Consider the following 24,177-nt stretch of genomic DNA (forward strand, 5'->3'; position numbering starts at 1 on the left):
TTTACACACTCTCCCACTAGCTTACAGCCACTCTTAATCCCCAATTTACATAACCAGTACAACAAAAATGACAATTTTGGAGCTATCCAGTCATACAGTTTTGAGCATGAATTGCATTCAGAAATGCAATTTCAGCTTGATTTTCAGAAAAATGCCACAGCATGTAAAAAACACCAAAAACACAATTTCCATCAGAGTGGGCCTTTCATGGACAAAGATCAAATCAAACTTTATTTATAAAGCGCTTTTTATACTACAGTAATGCAAAGTGATTTAATTATAAAACACAGAACCTTTCCGACCACCACAACCAAAATAAAAATGACACCCAAAGTATAAATTATAAGTTGCTGTATAAATAACTTTTAAACATTCCAGTTTTCCAATAACTGCTTTTCTACTTTTTTCGACTTCTTATGAAAATGTTAACATTTTTTATCCAACAAATGCATTTCTTTACTTGGTTCACATTTGAAAATGAAAAACACAGATATGAGTCTAAAGCTTTTTCTTTAAAAAAAAAGTGTCAGGTTTGTCTGTCAAACCTTGCAAACACAATACACCTTAAGGTGTATTCATTTAATACATTTAGTGCTTTCACTAAAAAAAGTCGATTTTGATGGTTACATAATGTGAGAGAAAAGAAGCTATGGGTTGATGAGGGTGCTGAGCTTTGCTTTATGGTACATATCTATCCAAACTTCTCTATTATTATCAAACTTAAATGTTCCCTGCCTCCCTTTTCTTCTGTTTCACATCAGAGTTTCTGCCAAAACCCAAGAAGCATTACTGGTACATGTTTCAGGGCCTTTAAAATCCAAAATTGGACAAATAGACTGTGAGCTTCCTCTTCAGCAATATCAGGCACTGTAGGGGTATAAGGTTCTCACCTTATACCCCTACAGTTGAAAAGGTATGTTTGTAATATTTCATTGTGTCTGTAGACAGGCCGCGCCCTCTTGACCAACCTCTACACCTGTCAGTAATGATGACAATCCTCCAGCAACTTGTTGCTTTGTGATTCTACCCCCTACTTACTTTTTTAATCATCTTCCAACTTCCGTAACCCCCCCTCCCCCCCCTTTCTTTTGTTCTCTTATTCCCCATTTCTAATATCCCACTCTCCTCTTTTCTCCTCTTTTTTTCCATCTGGTCCAACAGGAAATGCATGCAAACGTATTTACATAAAGTTTTGCCTCAAATACAAAAAGCGGTTTATACAAATATACACCTCGTGTGTCAGAAGATTCCTAACCCCCTGTTGTAACGGTAAGATCTGTCAAGATCAAGAGGCCTTCAGCTCTTATGTGTTTGCAATACATAAATAAAAGAAAACAAAACAAAACAAAACAAATAAGACTCCACCAACCTCTTGGACAAATAAACTTTGTGCTTCCTCTTCTGCATTTTCAGGCACTGTTGGGTACAAAGTTCTCCCCTGGCGCCTTAAAGTTGAAATCTGTAACATAAAACATAATCAAAAACAATTTAATTGAGGAGTTACAAAACAATTACCAGCGGAAAAACAATTTTGGGAGCAAAGCTTTAAGGTAAAGTTTGTATTTAAAATCTGTAGTTAAAAATACTAAGTGTTCTTTTTACTTGGACAAAGCACACATGAAGCAGGGTTTTTGTCCTTTCATTCACTCTGGGACCAACAGGAACTTTGTCTTACACTGACTATAAATTTAGATGCATTGGACCACCCATAATCCCTTTGAGGAAAAAAGGAAGACAAATACATCCATTCAGTGAAAGATTCAGCTGACTTTGTCCTAAAAGATATCTGAGTGGTTTTGTAAAGTCATCAGCTGTGAGAGCTATATTTGTTTTGTGGGTTGCTGAGCCAGATTTACTATTACAGTGTTTTGATGACAAACCCAGTTAACTGTAAATGAGAGCAGAAATGTGAACTTTAAAAAAAGAAAAATTACTGCATCATCTTTATTTTTATACTAATAAAAGACCAAAAATTGAATTGAGTGGATAGAGTACTTATTGACCTCATGAACCATTCTTTTTTATTGAGAAATAAAAATTCAAACAATAAATCTGTGAACTTTGTGGGCAAGGATTAAACTGTGCCAGCCATCACCAAATCCATACAGAGCTCTTGATTGTGAGCTTGATGTTTCCATTCCTGATAGCCTGCAGCATTTCCTGGAGGGGAAATTATCATCTTTACAATCCAGTGATCAGAAATAAACAAAGTACAGCAGAAAGAAAGATTCAGGAAAAATGGCAACAGGAAGACTTTAATTGGGTTAGAAATCCTCACAGAGAACTGCAGTGTGGGACTCTAAATCTCAGATTAGAGTGGGGTTTGATATTGGACTACCAATATCCAACATTTTAGTTAAAAACTTTGGTCCTTTCCCAATTAATCCAAGATTTCCTCTAAAATTTCAAGTTTAAGGTCCTTCTATTAAATAAGCACATTTTAAAGGTTAAGTGTGTTTAGGCTAAATGCTTTGTTTAGTATTAGAAAACCCAGGAAAACTGTTCAGCTGAAATGTTTCTAGTTTTGTCTATAGATAATAATTTATGTTAGGTTCACGGAACTTTTAAAACTAGAATGACAAGGCAGAGCATACCTCTTTAAGGTCCTGCTTTTGTAGAATCAACTTCCTGGTTATGCACTATCACTATCTTAAAAGCAATATTTAAAACCTTTTTTTTTACATAGGTTATAGTTAAGGTTCATCTGGGTGACTTTATGCCAGTGTAGACCTGTGGGGGTCAGTAAATTGGAGCACAACTAGCTGTTTTTCCTCACTCTTCCCACTTTACATATTTCATTTCTTGGTTTTCTGGTTCATTCATGAATGTGATTTTAAGGACCAACTTGTTTTCTTTTTGTCTTGAGGTCAGATGATTTGTCTGTCTGTTTTCTGTCCTCTCAGAACGTAAATGGTCACAGCAGATAGCTTTTGTGAGTTTGGTTCAGCTGGAGGTTCCATTATAGCCTTTAATTTTATACCTAAAACTATTTTATATATACAACTACACTATACATTTTACTTGTTAATATAGGCTAACATTAAATGCAGTTAAGTTAACAATATGACTTTTTGTATTGATTTGGGTGAAAATTATTCTAAAAAATATAGGTTTCTTGAACTCTATCTGAAGCTCCAAGAAACGAGAAGGAGAAAGAATGGAAAGGTTATGACTGATAATGACAGAAGATGGAAGGAGGTTCATGGATGAAGGAGGACATAAGGGTGGTTGGTGTTAGCAGGCTGATGCACTGGAAAGGATGTGATGGAGGCGGATTATTCGCTTAGGCAACCCCTACAATGCAAAAACTGAATCTCAGGAAAGCAAAAAGAATCTTATCAAAAAAGGTTTTCAATTGAAAAATAATCTTAATTTAAGAAAACATGTCTTAATAGGTAGAATATTCTTTTTATTATTCTTGTTGAAACCACTTTTCTTACCCCATGATTTTTTATTTTTTTGCCTATTTAAATAAAAATCTACCAATGGGGTAAGAATTTTGGACTTAAATTTAAAGGGCCTGTTTTTGCAGTGCAAAGGGAGGTAAAGAAGAGGAATGGCAAGGTTGCAAACCGCAGTGTCATGTTATTATATTTTGCTCTGAAAGAGAACATTTTTGTCCTTATACCATCTACTTGACTCATTTGTTTAGTCCTGTATTTAAATGGAGGCAGTAATGAGAAATCTAATGGGAATTTGTCTAATAATTATTTTAAAATCTCCATCAGAAATGTAAAGTTTTGTTTGACGTTTTGAAAATTCATTTCATGATTTCATTTCATTTTTGGATAGTTTAATGACTGAAATAGAATTACAAGTCAACTGAAAATAGGTCAAATTACGAAAAGAAAAAAACCCCACTTGGAAAATATGAGGTTTCTCACAACAAGAGACAGACAATAACAGGATTTAAATAAAACAGACAGAGGATGTCTTGTGGGGTCAATCGCAGACATATCACTGCAGATTATAAACTTGCCCGAACAAAAGTCTCACAGACAGAAACCGATGTGAGTTCAACCTTTGCTGTACAAGTATGTTTTGGTTTCGTCAGCGTCACCTGCCGGCCCCCCGACAAGGCGGCATTGTGAGCAACGCTGGCATGTTGCATTAATGACAGCAGGCTGCATCTACAAAGTCAAGGCCGCCATGCTATTATTTAACACCCAGCTGTTAGGCTTTTCAAACTACTATTCATAGCATCTGCTATTTTCCCAGTCACTTTACTAACCGTCATTGAAACTTCAATTTTTTTCTTTTGGCAGTATTTATTGAACTGGAATAAAAATGCCATTAAAACCAAAATTTTTGTAGTGGAGGAATTATAAGTGTTTACAGTAGAATATTCTGGACATAGGAATGTGAAAATGCAGACAAAAGGACAAAATATTAGACTGAGTATTTAGTTAACCTTTGTTATGGTTTTCTGGTTTATATCCCTTCTGCTTTGTAATCTGACCTTGTTATAAGTGTGGGGAATTTAGAAATAAGATTTGTTTCATGGAAGATGAAACAGATATTTGGAAATATCTCTTCAACAGTGCCCAGGTCAACAGTACGGCATTTTAAAATCGGAGATGGAGAACCGGTGAGATGAGATCTCATTGTTGCTCTTGGGAAGGACGTCCTTTGAGGAGCTCTGTGTTCCTGGAGTGCCAGCACCAAAGCCTGATCTCTATTTCAGATTTTCCATCCGCACAAGCGTGCAAAGTGTGAGAGAGTGAACATCCTGAGTGGTGTGTTCAGAGATAACAGTTGCTCTTTCACAACTAACAGAAAGAATGAGCTGGTCCCAGAACTCTCTCAGTGTGCTGCGCAAAAAAAACGTATGGCTGAAAGATATGAACACAAGCAAATCCACTGTGAACGACCCCACCCAGAAATCACAACAGTGGCCACACCTGAGCCAAAGGAAAGACTCTGAAAGCTAAACAAATACAAAGAAAACACTCAAAGCACTGTGTAAATACTGATGTTAGATTAGCCTTTTAATGGATACGGCAGGGGCTTTATTGATTATCTGGTTGAGAAGTGGAACTTCTCTTCTTGAAATAGCATTTCAATAAATATCTGTGTAATCCAAGCCCTTTATTTTTATATATATCTAATCTAAACCTTGAAAGAAAATCAGCACAGTTTATTTTCAAAAGTCTGGAGGCTTTAAGCACTGTCCATTTGGTAAGACTTTTGTGATTCTACGAAAATGTGTTGTCCTATTTTTAAATTGGGAAATTTCTCAATTTATTGTTAAAATCTTTGAGTGGGGGCCGGTTTAGCTCGTGCTGGTTTGCGGCGCCTTCTGTCCGTGAAACCTGGGTTCGATTCCGGGCTGCCTCCTATTCCCTTCTCTGCTGCTGTGCCGGTCCTAAGGGTTACGTCAGGAAGGGCATTCGGCGTAAAACATTGCCAAGTTAACCATGCGACTCATCCTCGAGGGAGGTTGTTTTGCTGTGGCGACCCCTGATGGGAGAAGCCGAGAGTGTAAGAAGATTGTTAAAATCTTTAAGTCACTTTTATTGCTCTTATGTAGACCAGGGGTGGCCAACCTTTTTTGGCAGGCGAGCTACATGTAAGATAGTTTTGAGACGACAAGCTCCAAAATATCCACCTATTGAAATACCTACCTACCCTCTCTCCCTCTTTCTTTCCCTCTCCATCCATCCATCCATCCATCCATCCATCCATCCATCCATCCATCCATCCATCCATCCATCCATCCATCCATCCATCCATCCATCCATCCATCCTTCCCCCTTCTCTCTATCTCTCTCTATATATACATATATATACTGCAACAGACAGCACACTGGAGAAACCAAACGACCTTTGCATGAATCAACATTGCAGTGCCAACTCACTGGAGAGGTTTCTGAGGTACATCAGTCCATCTGAAGAACTCAAACCATTTTTTTGAGGACAGTGAACTTATAATGATTAAATTATAAATAAATAATGATTTAAGTGAGGTGTAAGAAAGCCTATTTTGTCAAAAATGACAAACATTCCCTCAGTAGAAATGGTGAAAGATCCATCTACAACCGTCTTTTGTGGAGTTCTTGGCTGCGAAGTGCTGATGACTATTACCCCTCACCCAAGCTAAAGATAAAAGGACAACAATCCAAAACCATTTAGGATTTTTATCAGCCTAATAATCTCCTAACCTAGAGAATTAGGGGTCAGGTCTTAAACACACTCTTCCTAGAAGCAAATAAATCAGCTGTACTTCAGAAAGGAGAAAGCCTCCAAGAGAGATGAAACATCTTCAATGATAAAAGATAATCTAAGTCCAGGTGACTGTTTTTTACATGTCAAACCACTAAGAAAAAAAACTGATCAAATATAAAACCCCAGTGATAATCTGTCTATTATAGCTTCAAAAGCACCTACCCACTATATACCATGTTTACCAATTGAACATTTCATAGTTTTGCTTGATTTATACCCCATCTATGCTGTCCATAAAATGTTATTTTTACTCAAAATGCAAATTTTTTTGTTTTACTTAGAGTTTTTAGTATAGGCACACAAAAAAAACCCCTTTGCACTCACACCGCAGTGAACATATCATGGTTCCTTTGCAAGTAAACCAATACCCATATTGGTAGGCTGACCAGGTTTTACCAGTTTGGCTCTCACTAGAGTTCAGGGAAGACTTTCAAGCTTGCAGGAAAGAACCAGACCTTCCAAGGAAACAAACTCGGGAGCAGATGCATGAAATATGTACCATAAAATATGATGCATTTACCTCAAAGTCCTCAAGGGGGAACTGCAGCATGTCTCTGAGGACATCACTGAGAATCTGCGTCTTCCTCTGCACCAGCACATTTTCATAGTCCAGCGGCTCAATCACCTTTGGTTTTACCTGGAAGCGAATGAAACAGAGTTATTGTTTAATAAGGCAAAAACTAGGTACTGGAAAGACTCGTGTGTATTTCATATGGAAAATAAGTTATTCGTTTAAAAGAATTAGGCAAAACCCAGTTTTTCACATCACTACAACGGAGACTCAGATATTTGGTATTAAGTGAAAATGCTTTGACACAATAAACTGGATTTAACCCGTAAACTCATCTCTAAAATGAGTATCATTCATGATGAAAAAGGGTTCAGGTGAATAATATCAACAGGCTGACCTCAACTTTTGAACACTAAGAGGTTAGCAAACACTAAATATGTGAAGATACACTAACAAATAATTAGGCTTGGAGTTAAAAATTCCTGTAGCAAACAGAAATTGTGTGTAGCAGGCTCTACAGATTCCAGCAGGGTTTTCACAAAGCACAGTATGACACAATAAAAAGTATTGAGACAAAAAATGGAGAGACCTATTCATCCAGAGCCAACAAAGCGTCTGCTTCAGCAGCAAAAAGTTATGGCGAAGTTATATTTTTGTTAAAGAAAAAACACACATTACTGTTATCAAACCTTCACAAGCATAATATCTGATGTCAAGGATTCAGTGGAAGAAATGGGAATCGCAGCAAAAATACTATTGATTCAATTTTGATCCACAAAATCACAACTGAATTTGGTATTTGATTCAACAGGAACTGAAAAGAAAATCCAATAGTTCTAAGAAACAGTTTTTTCTTTTACAAATGACAGACTGGCGACCTGTCCAGGGTGTACCCAGCCTTTGCCCCCGAGAGGCCCCATGACGCCGAAAGCGACATGCAATGTTTTTGAAAAATGGCTCTTTGACATAAACAATTATTTAAAACTGAAAAAAGTAGAGAGCAAATCTGGAAAAAGGTAGAAAAGTTGAAAAAGTGTTTTATTTGCCTGAAAAAAAACCACAAATTTAAATGCATGGATTTAATAAATTGAACATGTTGCCTTTTTTAGGGATAGTTTGTACCCATGTGATTCCTTGATTTACTAAGTCCTTCCATTACTTCATCACTTTAACATTCATGATCTATGTCATTGTTGGATGCATACCACATTTTGACTGTTGAAATGATTTCATTATTGTAGATAATTTAGCATTATACATGCCAGATTTTTGATCAAATGTGTAGAGAGTACCGGTAGTCTAACTTCCAAACTGCTTTTTTGCATCATTTGTCCTTTTCACTGTGGATTTTATGTGATTTGGATGTTTGCTGTACACCTTGACCAGGGGCTAAAGTTGAAAATGAGCTTTGCCGCTAAAACTGGCACATTTACAGAAATGTTTAATGAAAACTGTCCCTGCTCAAATAAATATGAAAATAAAATAAATAAAAACTCTTGTCTGTAGCCAACTTGCACATACTAGGTTCATGAGTTTTAGGCTGAGTTTTAAACAGATCAATCTTGATCAACAAGATACATGGGTCAATGGATCACATTTACATCAACCCTTTTTTCGGCTAAAGAAAGTGATTTTATTCATATCTAATGCAAGAATTCGTTACCATGAAGATAATTCCACTTACCTAAGATATTTCATTTACGATAAAAATCAGTTTGATAATCAAACAAAAAGAAAAGCAACAGTTCATGTATCATAACAAACGTATGAATCTGAAAAGAATTTATCAAGGAATTTGGCTGCGATACTCAGCCCCATGTGTACTAAGATGTAACACACCAGTGGTTTGACAGCAGAACAAGCTCATCCCCTCCACATCTGTGACTGATAAGACCTGCATGATCTCAGAGTGGGAGTGGGGGATATATCAACATCCTTAAACACAGAGGAGGCAAGTGTGACTTCCTTAAACACACAAAAAGATGGGGCTGCTATGTCTAGTCCTGGCTTTATCTAACTATGGCTCACATAACATTTAAATGCAAACGTGTGAAGGCAGAGGCTGATGCGTGTACTGATCTAAGTCATAAGATGAGACCGGTGTGAAGCTTGTAGCTCCCTAGATTCAGAAATTAAAGCAGCTTTAGGCTTATCAGGCTAAATGGATTTGCTTAAAGACCCACTCTGATGAAAATCGTGTTTTGGGGTTTTTAACATGTTCTTGTGGCATTTTTCTGTGGGCAAATATTAAGAAAATTAAGCTTAAAACTTCTGAGTGTTTGTTTAATCCAAATCATTGTGAATCAGGAGCAGAGGAAAAATACTGTTTAAAAAAGCGCCTTTTTGTGATGTAGCCCAATACATTGGGCTGCCCACAAGCTCCTTGCTCCGAGCTCTCAGCAACAGGTAGGTGGGGTGGTCCACCAACGGTCCCGCCCACAATTCAGAGGTGAATTTCTAATGAACTACTGCTGCTCAGCAGAAACTATGTCATAGAAAACCACACAAGTTTTTTGATTTTGGCTAAACACAGCATAATCATAACAATAAAGAAACCCTGGGAATCCTTTTAAAACAGTTCAAAAGATGATCTGAGGGGGTCTTGACAATTAAGCAATAACCAGGGAGCTAAGATAAAAGCATTGACAGCTGAGTTTTTGAAATCACCACACCCAATGGGAAAAAAAAACACCAAACCATCCTGATGAAGCTCTCACAAACTAAACATTTAACCCTCCCCACAGTTGCCCTGCCCTTTTCCCACCAATTAAACATTCCGGGGCTTTTTTTTTTTTTTTTTTACCTCCTGCAAGTTCATCCCCATTGTTTAGTCCATGCCTCAACCGCACAAAGCAGTCAGCACGGAGTCAGACAGTGGACATGAATCAGAAAGAGCCTGTTCTGAGTTCTCGGAGGTAACCACAGTCAGTCGGCCTGCTCCTAAACTTGAATAGTCATGTAACTCAGGCTGTCATGACTGTTATTGTTGGTAGACCAAAGAAAATTGCTATACCCAAACATTTCTATTCAACGAAGGACTGCACATGTGGTAGTCTGCACAAGGGACGTAATCAAAACTCCTATTGGTCAGTCTACTCCAGGGGGCGGGGCATTGATGATCAGCCTCTGCCGTGTTCTAATTGGTTGGACACACCTGATCCAGGTCTCAGCTTTTTGACATCCCAGCCGTTAAGGCCGGAAATTGTCCACCGCTACTCTATGAAATGTTGTGTAACAAAATAAATATGTAACATTGCTGACTTCAACATGAATTTCTCTGAAAAAGAAAAAAAAAAAATCAATTCTCAAACTACTTTTAATCTTCAGAAAATATGTAGTTTCTGTCTGTATTTGGTGGTTTCCTAAATAGTGTATGAAGACACACTGGATGAAAGAAAGGAGTCTGTATTCTTAGTTGTACTTAAGTGAACAAACAGGCCGACGATCTCTGGAAAAGGCATCAAAGGGAGGAGCATGAAGACATCTCTTCCAGTCTCTCTCCACAATGATCCGGCAGCTGTTTGAGCTGTGGCTCCAATCACTGCAGCCTCATGCAGCCTGAAACAACAGTGCAGTGTACTCCTCTTGTCTGCCTGATACAGTTAATCTCTTGCCAGTGATTGTTCAGGTGATTCAATGGAGCCCCAGGCACTGGACCTCAACATCCCTGAACAAAAAAGTCTTTACTTCTGCTTGACTTTGGAGCCAAATAAAATGTTTTATGAGTCTTTCAAAATAAAACTGAACACACCAAGAGCTTCTGCCATGCAGGTAGTAAAGAGCTGGTAAAGTTCAACATTCCTTTGAGCTGGTGCTAGCGCTGCACTTTTTTAATGTGAGTTGGCAGCGCTGAAAAAGGATAAGGAAAGGCAGGAGCTCACATGACACCTGTTTTTTAGTCCGGGTTTCTTTAATCTACACATTGCATGCTGAAAGATGTTGGAACAGATTGGAACCATTATGTCAGTTCAATGATATTCACGTGAATTATTACTCTAAGCACAACTCCAAATGACTTACCAACACCTCTGACACCGAGTCCACCGCAAACTCAGCAGCAGCCAACTTCTTGTACTGCTGTGGGCTCTCAATCACCAGCTCCTTCTTTGGAGTTTTGCTGGACCTTCCTTGCATTGTCAAAGTGCGGAGATGTACTAATTAATCCGGTTTTAGATTCCAGAATAATGCAGAAGTTATGGACACATCTTTAAGCTGACCAAAAGTTAGGAGGTCTTCCTTCTTAAACTCAACCAAGACTGCTCCGACAGAAGTGAACTCCCAACCAGACGGAGGGGATGGCCCCTCCCACACACAACTGTGCACACTGAGGAAGCTAAACACACACACACACACATCTGACCGCACACCATCCACCTGCAGGGTGACGGAGGACTGAAAACAAAAGACACACATTCCTCAAATATTAAAATTTGATCAGGGACTACCCACGCCTTGAGAAGGACACATGATATAGAACATGCCTCCTGAGAAACTGACTCAAAGAGACCAAGATAGGAAATCCTAATGAGGAATCTCACCCAGGGTGTTGGCCATAATTTACACCGAAATACCAAATAGATAAATCATCAAAAGAATGACAATAGTAGTGTATTAACAAAATTAACTTTAACTAAAACTAATAAGAATGTAACAGCAAAAATTAACTAATCTGAGATGTTTTTATTTTTCTTCCACTGCTCTTTGACAGCAGCTTTAATCACAGGGTTGAGATTAGAGCCTGCTTCTGTCTACTTGTTGATGCAACTGCTGGAGGGGCATTCCAAACAATAAGCAGCCTCGTCTGCCCACCGAGGAGTGGGTTCAACCTAACAGATTCCTCTGGTGGGCCACCGCAGGGGAGGATGTTATCTTTTCCCGCCTGTGTCTCAACCCAAGGAGAGGCGAGGGGGAGGCAAGCAGCTCTGTTTCCACCGTCACATGCTATGGGAGTCCATTTGAGGGATTGTTTGGGAGTGTCATGCAATTCCTAGGAATCAGTGAATAAATATGTGTGCAGGAATAGATTAGGGTGTACTAAATATAGATGAATGAATATTGGGGTTTTCAACACATTTTCTTATAAAGCGATCGGCTGATTTAGTGCGGTTCATACATAGATTCGGACTTTTCGACTGCGACACCTTTAATATTTTTTCAGTCATTATTTGCTGTGTTCTGGATAATTGATTTGTTGTACAACTCATCTTTCAGGTTAGTTTTAATTGTCACAGATATTAAAAGTTACTAATTTCTGCTGCTGCCAAAACAAGTCAATAGCGTTGAAATGGTGAATGTGGGATCTAAACAGGTTTCATGTTTCAATGGAGCCATTTAAAGCCAGATTTTTAGGCCCCTAACTGTCGCCACATGACGTCACCAAGTTTCTCTTTCTGAAAATGTAAACATGATGGGACAACGATAGCTGACCATTGAAACAATAAACAGCAAGGACAATGAGGAGCTGGGAATTGACATCATCTGAGAGTAAAACAAAGGCCACGCCCACATTTAGGTTCAATGTCAAAGTCAAACATGAAATAAAACTGTGAGCTTCATGGATCTAACAGCAGAATATTCCTTTAAAAATGAAATATAAAACCAGATTATTGGCATGTTTTGTTGTAAAGTTGCATTATTTTAATTGCATGAAACAGACACTGATTGACATCTGAAGTGACAACTAATGGTGGTTTGGTCAACTGCACATGGCATCAGTTATTTCAGTTTTTCAAAATAGTTTCCATTAGAAATGACAAAGGTTGTGGCTCAAGGCACAGATTGCGATAAGAACTGTATTTTTCAAAACTCTGAGAAACACAAAAGCAGCACCTTGACCATTTTGAAATGTTAAAAAATTATTTCAGCAACGCAAAACCAAAATGAAACCATTTTTCATCAGGAGTCTTTTCAACTTTCCTGCTTTAATTTGCTAAAGTTGTGTATTTTTGTGCCAATTTTATATCTCCAGGTGAAGTAAGTAAATGTCTGCCATAGTCTAGTAAGAGCTGTTAGTCTATTCTGGTAGCTGACTGAATTTATTCAAGCTACGGTAACTTTGTGGGTAAATGTTGCATTTTGCTACACTCAGCCGCATTTTTGGAACTGCAGAGCTGTTTACTGTCAAACAGATGGGATCTTAACAGATGCACAAGCCATTTCTCTTCTTTTAGGTAAACCTTCTTCTGATCTGTGATTTAGGAGGAAAAGTGCTGAAAAGGAGCTGGAATACCAACAAAATAAACTATGCAGCATCATACATTCATCAACCATCAGCTTGAAAGCCTTTCTGAATACTATTCAGTGTAATGTATTCATATGAGAAAATCCTTTTTCTCCCAACAATAAAATTACTTTAGATTGTGGATTGTATCACTATGTGCTCTGCCTCTTCTAACAAATACATTGTTAGTTTTATCAGATGTTCCTTCTCAGTGGATTACACTATTCAAAGTGTTACTTCTTGTTGTCGACATTACTTCTGGGTAATTCTGGGTAATTTACAAATTATTCTTTTCTCACAATATCTGACTATTAAAACTTTTTCCCCATGCTTTTGGGACAGCATTACAACCCGAACAGAAGGTAAAAGGGTCAAAATTTCTTTAGTTAAACCTACATTATATTATAAGTTTATAGTCTTACAAAAGTCACATCTTAAAAATGAAAACTACAGTAATGAGGGTTACACGTCGATGTAGCTCAGTGTGCACATTTTTCAACTTGCAACTAAAATCAAGTTTTATGGAAACAAAATGAGACTTTTTATGAGAGGGGAAAGCTGGCACAAGAACGTCAGCAGGAAAGCCTGCTGAGCCCCTTTCTACTGCAAGGACAAATATTCAAGCTGATGAGTGCAGACTGAAAGGATGTTTTGCAAAAAAGTGCATTCAGACAAAATCATAGACACAGATCATAAACAGAGTCAAAGAGTAAAGTCTTGCCCCTATTGTCAAAAATAAGGAAAAACAAGAAAAAGACAATCCTAAAACTCAGAATTACTTATTTACATAAAATAACAAATGACACTAAAAAAGCATGCTTAAGTCTTTGCTGCTTAGTTTATACTTGATGGCATTTTTAATGAAAAGCAGAGATGCAAAAATAACAAAAAATCTATATAGAAAAACGTCCAATTAACAACTCATTTGGTTCAAAACTTTCCATGACATAGAGTTTACCATTAAGATTGCAAAATCTTTTATGACTGCTGTTTACCTCTCAAAAATGTTTCACTCTATGAATCCAAATAAACTAGCAGATTTGTGTGAGAAATTGAAAAGAAAAGAAAAATCTGTAAAAATATCACCTTTAGGAACTGTAGGATGGAACTGCAAGTTACATAAAAGTTAGATCCAAAGCCTGGTGAAGTGAGGAATGTTCCACAACACCCGAGTCCAACTGAAACGACCCACAATCCAGGAGTGTTTACATTCTGATCTCCAGAACCCAGAGTACTGAGAGATTTCAACATGGGGCTAATAATTACACCACCCTTTGACTAGACACTGCTATCAACACCAGACTAATGCACGGGACACACATTCCATAACAATACATAGGTTATATTTATAAAGGCAGTAAATACCACTAAAAGCTGTTTTTTTTTAAAACAAAAAAGCAAGTTATTATTTAAAAAGTATGAAAACACTTTAATGATTAGGTCTACATAACTTTAAGCACATATTATAAGTAATAAGCCTCACATTTGAGGAAACATTAGACTGAATTTGACCTCCACTAAAGGAGATGGACGTTTGGTAGAAGTTGTGTTCAGAAATCGTTTGAGGATCTTGAATGTGTATTTTTACTTTGCTCGAATGCCGTGCCCTATTCAAGAGATATCAAGGGGAAATCAACAAAATAAAAGACATATAGACTTGAGCACTGTGAGCTGTTACTATGGCAAAAACAAAACTTGTGCATGCTTTCTGGTTCATGTCATTCAGGCTTTGCTTAATCAACTCCCTCAAGCAAAAACGATATAAACTTGCTCTCATTTGGCTCAGGTCCTTGTAAACAAAGCATCACAAGCCTAAGTTAAAAACAGCACTCCCAGAAAATAATTAGATAGAGGCGCTTTCATCTCACACACAGTGGACGTCGACGCTCTTCACTCCCTTTTTCTGCACTCATGATTTCATAAAAACCCAGGCCTGCGGTGTTTGACACAGTGAAGATCCACAACAAAAACTGAAAAACTGGAAATGTGCTTTACCATAAACTTTTTTGGATTGTTTCTTCTTTTGAAAACAAGTTACCTTGTGAAGATAAAAATAATACAAAAATTAAACAGCTCAAACTATAAGGATTTGGGTGCATGTAGGTGAGCATGTGCTCAGTCTAACCCCATCTTCTGCTGTAATCATGTTTTAATATCCCAGACGCTAAGAATAACCTGCCGCAATCAAAAGGAATTAAAAAGGCACACATTATTGAGTCTTTTCATGGCCAGGCTTAATGGATTAAAAAGGTGAAATGGTCCTCAAAGTAACGCACTTTAGAGTTTATAGGCCAACACTGACATGACGCTAGCAAGACGCGTTGGGCTATGAGACACCATTAAAACATAATAAATAAATAAATAGTCTGATTTTATGACAGACTGGCTGTAGAAACTGTATTTATTGTAGAGCTTTACGTAACGCCAGACCCCGACGCTCAACTCCACACTGCTTTGGAAAACCAGCTGGATATCTTAAAAAAATAAAATAGAAAATACAAAAAACAGATTCTAGCTCAGTGGAGAAACAAACCAAACTAGCCAAGAAGATCCTTAACATGAAAAAAAAAATGTGGAAACTGCTAATATATCTGATCGGCACCTTGGCTACCAGCTGAGGCAATAGCTGAGCCGTCAGTACATGTAAAATACTGATACAGAAAATGTTAAAAGCTACATTCTATAATTGATGATTTAACCTGTTAAAAAACAGATTTTTTTATCTTAAGGAGATTAATGCACACTTATTTCTTTTTAGTTAAATGGCAAATATTTTTTTTCAAATTTGCTTTCTTTCGTAACTAAGAACATGTTCTTAGCTTAACTGGTTAAATAAAGATTATATAAATCAGTTTTAAAAAAAGGTTATATAAACGCAACTATTGGTTTGTCCACAAGTGCAATATTACTCTGTGGTCACCAGCACAATCTATTACTAGCCCTAACTCTGTCAGTCCAGAGAAGCGCAGTGGTAGGAACAGCTAAGATCCTGCGCAGGACCCTCTAGCTTCCAGGCCTCTGGTTCAATCAATAAATAAAATTTAAATAGAAAGACAAAAAGAGATATTGTCTGCTTTTAAAAATGTTTAACACTAGTTAGACATGATTCTGGTAAGCCTTCAGAAAAACCGAAGCTCCCGAGTCCTTTCTGCGGTTAGTAACAGTATTTGTTCATTTGTTGTATCTGCTTGGTGTCAGTTTTAAGGCTTTAGATAAACTTTATTAAAATGACTCAACAAACAACAGCAACTGATCTAACAGAGGATTGACCAGCAGTGTCTGGCTGAAAAGACCCGCCCTGATCCAAAGGAGGATGCATGACCTAGACCTAATTCGCTGCTTTTAGGCAGACCACAATCACTCAGCAGTCCTCTCTGGTTCTGATGAAGCAGTGAAAGGACAACAGCACACACACCCCACACACACACATCTCTAAGTAAACACAAAAAAGAGGGGAAAGACAAACTGGTACGGAGCAGCAGAAGCTCTGCCAAGTCTGCAGATTTAGAGCTCAAGAGCGCTGATTGATTTCCAACAGACACAAAGCTTACAGTGCCGCCTGAACATTTTCATACCAGACCCAGTAGAACACTGTCTGCCTTGAGACTCGGAGGTTGTGGCTTCAAATCCAGAGTGGAGCCATACCAAGGACTTGGTAATATTGGGGAGTTAAACCACCAAACGGTTCCTGGAGGTGCTGTGACTGCAGCATACCACTTCCCCAGGGGGTGAAGCAAATGCAGAGAACACATTTTACAAACTTAGGTATGTTACTGCTCAGACTTTAACTTGAACTCATTTGGAACTTTTGTAGGAGTAGCCCTCCTGCTCTTTTGGAATTGATATCCATACGGCTGAAACAACTCTACTGCCACTTTCTCCATAAATCTGTCAAAAGTTAAAGGTGTAGGGGGAAAAATACTATTTGAGAATTGATACACATGTGGAATGACCTGTCCAAACTTGCTCATTCTGAGATGAGAGATTATCTGATCACTTTGTTGTCTTTACACCCTGCTATGAACTGCCACTCCGATCACCTCTTGATCCATTTTAAGAGCGTTGCCAGGGCTCTTCCGGCGCGGCGGGGGGGCTGCTTTCCTGGCTGGGCTGGGGCGGCGCTCTCTTTCCCTCCGCGCCTCCCTGCTCTCTGGCTCTGGGGGCCTCGCGGCGGTCCTGCTGGCCCTGGCCTGGGTGGCGGTCTTGGTCGCCCGGGGGGGCGGTCGTTCCCTGCCTGTTCCCGTGTGGCGTTGGGGGAATTCCGGCTGCCGCTGCTGCTGCGGCGGGGGTATGGGTGTGGGGGTGGCTGGGCGCTCCTCCTCCTTCTTTTCACATTCCACCATCCATTTTAGAAGAACATAAACACTCACCTGAGCACAGGTGTTAGCTCACTTTGCACTAATAGTTTGCATGATTGAATGAATGAAAGATTTCACACTAGTTGGTTTAAAGGCATAGGTATGCGTTCGTGAACACTATCTGTTTTGTGTACATGTTGACATGTGAACATTTTTTTTGCAGCTAGCAGGTGTGTTGATAATATTTGAGTGTGTGTGAACAGGCCCCGCCCTTTTTGTACTACATTTGAACTGTACCGTAATGATAAGCAACCAGTAAACCTGTCTGCTTTATGCTGCTTCATGGTCTTACCCCCCCTCTCACTCTCCCCCCCCCCGACATCCCTCCCTCTTCTTCCCTTCTTTCCTTTTCCGTCCGGTCCAACACCAAAGATTTTCAATCATGGTTGAAATGAATAAAAGTTTGGCCTCAATTACAAAAGGGGTTTGTTCAGTCATACCTTTGGTTTGTCTGAAGATTAATAACCCCTCTTGTTAAAGTAAAATATGTCCAACACAAGAGGCCCTCAGCTCTCATCTGCCTGCCTAGATGTTGGACAGGACAAGTTTAAAAAAAAATAAATAAAAAAAAAAAGAGCGTTGCCAGTGGTCTTTTATGATTGTGCCGTTTTAAGCTAAAAATCTAGAACTCCAGCAACTCATTAAAAATTTGCCTCTGAGTTGTGGGGAGGATTGTTGACTCCCCATTATTGAGAGCTCTCAGTTATGGAGTTTTCTTTAACATAATTTCTGCAGAGCAGCACGTATTCATTAGAAATTCACCTCTGAGTTGTGGGAGGGAAGTTTTACACAGAGCAACCCGGCCCCCCTTTCCCCTCCTTTCTGTTGAGAGCTCTCTGTTTACATTTTCTCCTGCTAGCTTACAGCCCCTCACAAACCCAACCTATTAATAGCAGTGCAACAAAAATGGTGAACAATATTAGAGCTAGGGAGCTTGTGGCTCGCCCATTGTTCTTTTTTTTATTTTTTATTTTATAACTCGTCCCGTCCAACAGCTGAGCAGCCAGATAAGAGCTGAAGGCTTCTTGTGTTGAACAGATTTTACTAATACAATAGGGGTTTATGCATCTTCTGATAGCCAAGGTGTATATTTGTATAAACCCCTATTGTTTTTATTTTTTTTATATATGTTTTTCTTTTTACAGAGGAAAAAGAGAGGGGGAGAGAGTGTTCTTTCTACGCCACAATCCTTTTCAAATACCTTTTTCCAAAGACTTGAATAAACACAGAAAAACAGATATACTCAGAAATGCAATTTAAAGATACATTTTTCTTTGTAAAATATCCTCCATCATGAGGAAAAAAAGCCACAAGAACAATATCCCTAGCTTAATATTTAGCTGTGATTGTTAAGACTAAACCACAGGGAAAAAATGTAAATATCTGACAATAAATCATATAATATTTAGGTATTTAAGAAAGGTATTGAGTCAATACTTTCATTATAAGTGTAGTTTTTTTAACACATCAAAAATTAATTACTTGCAGTTTAAAAATGCATCAATGTCATAATTAACTAATTATCATGATTAATCAGCTTCATTTTTTTATATCATAGCATACCAACCATTAGTTATTTAGATGAAAACTTTAAGTAAAAATATATCTGTTCAACAGATACAATTTTTTAAAATTTTTATGACCTAAAAAGATTATTAAAACTTTTGTCATGTTAAAACAATTTGAGTCTCTTCAGTGCAAACACACACACACATAAACACACCTTCAGTATTCTCTGTGCTGGCAGTGCACGCGACTCTCTGCGACTCAGCGCGCGCTCAGCCTCAGACGGCCCAGCAGACTCAGCTGCTTCCTTGCAGATGTAGCCGCTACAGTTCCTCTCTAAGACCGAGCGCAGCCCATCAAACACCACCGTGCTGGTCGTGCACCCCATGTCTCCACGTCCAAGCCGGCATCAGTCAGGAGAGTTTGCTGGCGAGCCAGTTTGCTCGATTCTTCCCCACTCCGGTCTGGTCCATGATCTTACCGGTAGCAGCCTCAGGAATACAGAGTCAACATCCAGGCAGATGCACCAAAGCAGCAGGATGGCTGCACTGAGGACGGGAATCCTTCTGTACAGTAAATCCTGTGCTTGTAGGAATACCTCAGTCAGCAGAGGACAGAGTGAGATAGGTAGCGCAGAGAAAGAGGGATGGAGAGGGGGGGGGGGGGGTAGGATGCTGAGTGAGCCGCCGTGCTGCAGCTTCAACCAATGCTGAGCTTCACTTCAATGTGCATCTGTTTCTCATTCACTGTTCTTCTCCCCACAACAGTCCTTTGCTTTCTTCGCAACATTTACGGTTTTAAAAGCTGACATTTTTCACAACCTTTTTTCCTTCATCCTAAACACATGGGAGTCAGACCTTTTTAAAGAACGAGTGAGTAATTTGCAAAAATAAATGGGTTACACAGAATGCAATCCCTCATATCCGGAGGGAGTGCCTCATTCCATGGTCAGGCAAACAGCAATATGGCTGAATGCTTATTTAGTTCAGCTGATAAAGCCTAGGCAACCGCAGACAAATAACAAAAAAACAGACGGCACACAATGTAAAACGATTAGCAAATGAGGTTGCAATGGAAAGATACATGCTTTATGGATTTTTGTTGATTTTTAAAAATAAATATCTGATAACAAAACAGATCAGAACATGAGAGGATTTAGACCTTTTGGGCTAAGACATCAAATAGGGAGTATTTTTGTTTTTTCTACAGAAGATTAGTTGCACTTTATCAAAAAGTGCCCGGTCTGCCAGGCACACTGATATTGGAAGTAGACAAGGCCGAATGTACACAAGCTTTTGGAAACATCAAGCAGTGATTCATCAGCTGGAGCTGCGATTAAAATGTATTTAAATAGATGGCAATAAGTCAGTAGCATGTGTTTTCAAAAGCTGCATGATTGGGATTATGGATCCTTATTAGGCTGCTTCTGCTTCAAAAACAAACAAGTTTGGTCAAATTTGAATTAGTTTTAAAGGAAAACATTGACACCTATTTGCAGTTTTACATCTTTTTCTTATAATAAATTAAAGAGGCAAGACATGATTTTGCAGAACAAAAAAATGTATTTATACTTAAAGTCTCATGAACAAAAGAAGAGTTCCCATATGTCTTGAAGGTTCTGCAAACATGTGCCCGCCCTCCTGCTTGCTGCTGCTGTGTTAATATTTCAGCAGTACTTGACACACTGAACTAAATTCGAGTGCAGCAGGATGAGACAAGCTGCAGCAAAAAGGAGCTGAGCCCACAAATGAAGGGATTCACTGAAGAAGCTTTTGGAGGGAAACAAGGGATGAGAGTCAGATTGCTCTGGGAAATCTATCTCCTCTTTAAGATGATCCCTTCTTTCACACTTTAATTCCAGTTTCCACCCCCTTTATGCTACTGCAAAAAGAGATTTCAGGCTTTATAGAGTGTAACAAGAAGTAATCTGGTGGAAAACTACAGACATAAATCTCCTTTTTGAGGTTGTGTAGCAGTGAGACATATTTTCTTTCAGCGAGTGTTTTCTTCTCTTGAGACAGAATGTAAAAGATGAAGATCTGTCAGTCTTAGCTACAAGCTATCGCTGAGCAACAACGTCAGCATGAGTGAGACAAAGCTTGCAGGAGTAGATGTATGTTGAACCACCACACATTGCATTTGTGAGTCACTTGCCTCTGGAATACAGACTCTTGCTTAGCATGTCGGGACATATCTGAGGTAAAGCTAACTGCAGCCCTGATGACAGTCAACCAGATTTCCTGAGGCAGAAAAAAAACCTAGCACAAACTGATAAAGATAGATGCATAACTTTAGAAAACTCTTTAAAAGTGCTTAGATTGAGGGATTATCCCAAAATCTTTTTTTCTTAAATCAGGTTTTCCAGCTTTAAAGGTTTTGTATTACCCAAAATATACATTAAGCTGATAATAACACTAAACTACTTTTCATGTGGACAAAACAAAAACAAGGTAATTAAATCTAGGGCAAAAAATGTTATCCTGATGATCTTCACCCATGTATATCAAATTTGAATCTGTCTGAAACACAAATAGGATCTATTATTTTGGAAACAAAAATGTATTTTAAAGAATTTTTCACAATATCGAAACGGCGGATTTCAAAGAAAACTCATATCTGATTTTTGGCAATAAGATTCACATTAAATTTATCTTGTATGTAACCAGTCCCTAGTGGCTATATGAAGAACTACATTACGGTAATCCCTTGGTTATTGTTGGAGTTACATTCCAAAAATAACCTGCAATAACTAATTTCTGCAAAGTAGGATTATAGATCATTTAAGGCTGTAAAGCCCCTCACTACAAACTTTATACACTTTTCCAAGACAGACATTGATATTTTTACACTATTCTCTCATGTTTATGCTCTCAAAGTTCAAACCGTGGCAGAAAAATAGGACAATTTTATATGAAAACTAAAGCAATAAAATTGTGTTAAAATGTGGCAAGCTGAACGCATTCTGTGTTGGAGGCACGTCACAGAGGAGATAATTTGAAAAGGTTTACAGTCAATTAGGATTTGGAACATAATGTGCTGTAAATAAAAAAAAAACATGTAAAATCGCACTAAAAAAAAAATCAGTGAAACAGCAAGATTGCAAAAGGATAACTGCATAATAGCGATGGACCACTGTACTCAGTAATCAGGCTAAACATATGCTTATTTTTGGCATCAAGTTAGTCTCTAACTTGTTCTTGTTTGGAACCAGCCTCTAGTGGCCATTTAAAGAACTGCATCTGAATTTAAATTTAAAAACTGGTTGTAGTAGAGGATTTCAACTGTATAGCTTGTCCAGTAAGAACCTAGAGGTTTTGGTGTTCCTTTGCTCCAGTTACCTTGCCCTTAAGCTTCATTCCAGAAGTCAAAGGGTCGCCCCTTGCACGGATATTAAAAAAGCTTACAGAAAATCAAACTCTTTTAAAAATATATATTTGGTTGGACTGCCTCTGTTCAGCAATACTTAAACAGTAAAGCTGTGTAACTGTTAACACTAATGTTTAAATCTGTTGTAAATACATGTCCTTTTACATTTAAAATTTTTTTTTAAAATAGCCACACACAAAGTATGCCAAAATGTGCCGCATTTATTGGAATATCGGGGTCAGACAGTACAGCTGAGTCATGATGGGATTGTTCTGTCTAGCTGAATAATGTGCACACATTGCTCCATATATGAACAGTAAACTATTTTGCCTGACACGCATGTAACAGTCTGTCACTGCTTAAATACATTTCTGCAGACAGCACCACTGTATCAGGCAATCATTAGGCTGAGTCTGCCCTGCAAATCTACTTTGAAAATGCAATCATGAACATTTTCAGTGGACGGCTGAAGCTCCTCTGCTCTGCTCAAATCCTCTGCAGCTTCAGAGTGGATGATGGCAGGGCTAAAGCACTGCAGCTCATGGATTACTGCTGCTGCCAGCCTCTACTCTGCTCAACGGCTGCATATTCTCCAAGAGTGTTTCTGTCAATAACTTTGCCTAAATGTTTTTATCCTCCACGTTTTGGATAAAAAATGGCCATGGTAATTGGAGGAATTGTGCTTTTTCTGCCACCATTTGTGTATGAGTATGTGCTTGAATGGGACTGTAAGCAACGAAGGTAGAAAAAGTGCTAAACAATGATATGCCTGTAATATATTTTTTTAAATTATGATAAAATCTTTGAATTCAAAGTTTAAATAAAAGAATCGTTGAAGATTGTAACAATTTCCAAAGCTCAAACACTTGAGCGGGTGTTCCAATAGCTGAAAATAATGCATCATTTGAACAATGAGAATTTCTGTTTTTTATTTAACTATTTTTTTATTTAACTAAGACGATTAAAACATACAGAGGATGCATATCCTCATATGAATGAAGCCCATCTGTTAGACTATTTAACCATGCAACTGTAGAGTTAGATACGCTTATCTTCTTTAACGGTAATGGTACAACCCCTGTCCGTCCTGGGAGAGGATCCCTCCTTTATCGGTCCTGGACTGTCTGTTTTTTAGGGGGTTTTCCTTACAGAGAAGGAGGGTCTAAGGGCAGGGATGCCCAGTTTACCCATGTCTGTTTAGTTTAGTTTAGTTTAGCAATTACCTTTTGAATTCTATGACTTTTTGTTCTTTATGATTTTATGTTTATTTTACAATTACCGGTATGAAGCCTATTGAGAGGACTACTGTTGTAATATTGGGCTTTATAAATTAAATTGAAGTGAAATAAATATCATTGAGTATTCTGAATTAAAAAAAAAAACTATTTGTTTTATAATAACATATAATATCCCATAAGCCCATAACCTGGCTTACAATCGGCAGAGTATGCAGCCACTTCCCCTATCCAGCTGCATCCTCCCCGCCAGCATCTGCAACATCTTTGACTGGCCGGCTGTAACCCTAATAGCTCAGCTGGTGCTAAAACATCAATTTCAAGCTGTTAGCAGCAAGTGCTGGGTAGAGCCGAGCTCCAAACATCAAAGAGAGTCTGTTTTTCCAAAGAGGGGTTGAGCAGAATTTCCCCCATCACTCTGAGGAGTGGACCGTCCTTCCCGCAACAAAGGCAGAAAAGTCCGCATGACTCTGAGTCGTCATAGGGGAGTTCAGGAGGAGCTGGCGTCTCATCTGAAGAGCTGCTCTGGAACGAAGGTCAGGTCCCCTCGTCTCTGGGACCAGGTTGATGGGGCCGAGGTGTGTGAGTGTGCTTTAGTGCATCGCGTGGTGGGACGCACTGACATCATCCACACGCCCAGCAGGACAGGGTTGATAAAACTGAGCGATTCCCATCTGAAAGCCTCCGGGGACTCCTGAAAGGAAGTGGCTGTTTCCTGCTGATCTGTGCGTAAACCCTGTCACAACAAAAGCCACC

At 38.6% G+C, this 24,177-nt stretch overlaps 1 protein-coding gene across 14 annotated transcripts in view; it reads right to left on the minus strand.

The window, feature by feature from the left end:
- Positions 1-24,177, minus strand: part of dock9 (dedicator of cytokinesis 9) — a 93,176-nt gene that overhangs the window by 51,946 nt on the left and 17,053 nt on the right. For 4 of the 14 annotated variants that reach the window (XM_020713016.2, XM_020713017.2, XM_020713015.2 and 1 more), the window contains exons 1-3: positions 19,038-19,398; positions 6,746-6,862; positions 1,370-1,459 (exon numbers count right to left, since the gene is read on the minus strand). In XM_020713016.2, the coding sequence (XP_020568675.1) occupies positions 1,370-1,459; positions 6,746-6,862; positions 19,038-19,208 (378 nt within the window). In that variant the 5' untranslated portion in view covers positions 19,209-19,398. Of the gene's footprint in view, positions 1-1,369; positions 1,460-6,745; positions 6,863-10,756; positions 10,995-19,037; positions 19,399-24,177 lie in introns of those variants that run through there. The other 10 variants (XM_020713020.2, XM_011489821.3, XM_020713019.2 and 7 more) reach the window with 4 other exon arrangements.

The sequence above is a fragment of the Oryzias latipes genome, chromosome 21, assembly GCF_002234675.1.
Source record: "Oryzias latipes chromosome 21, ASM223467v1".
In the NCBI taxonomy this organism is placed as follows: Eukaryota; Metazoa; Chordata; class Actinopteri; order Beloniformes; family Adrianichthyidae; genus Oryzias; species Oryzias latipes.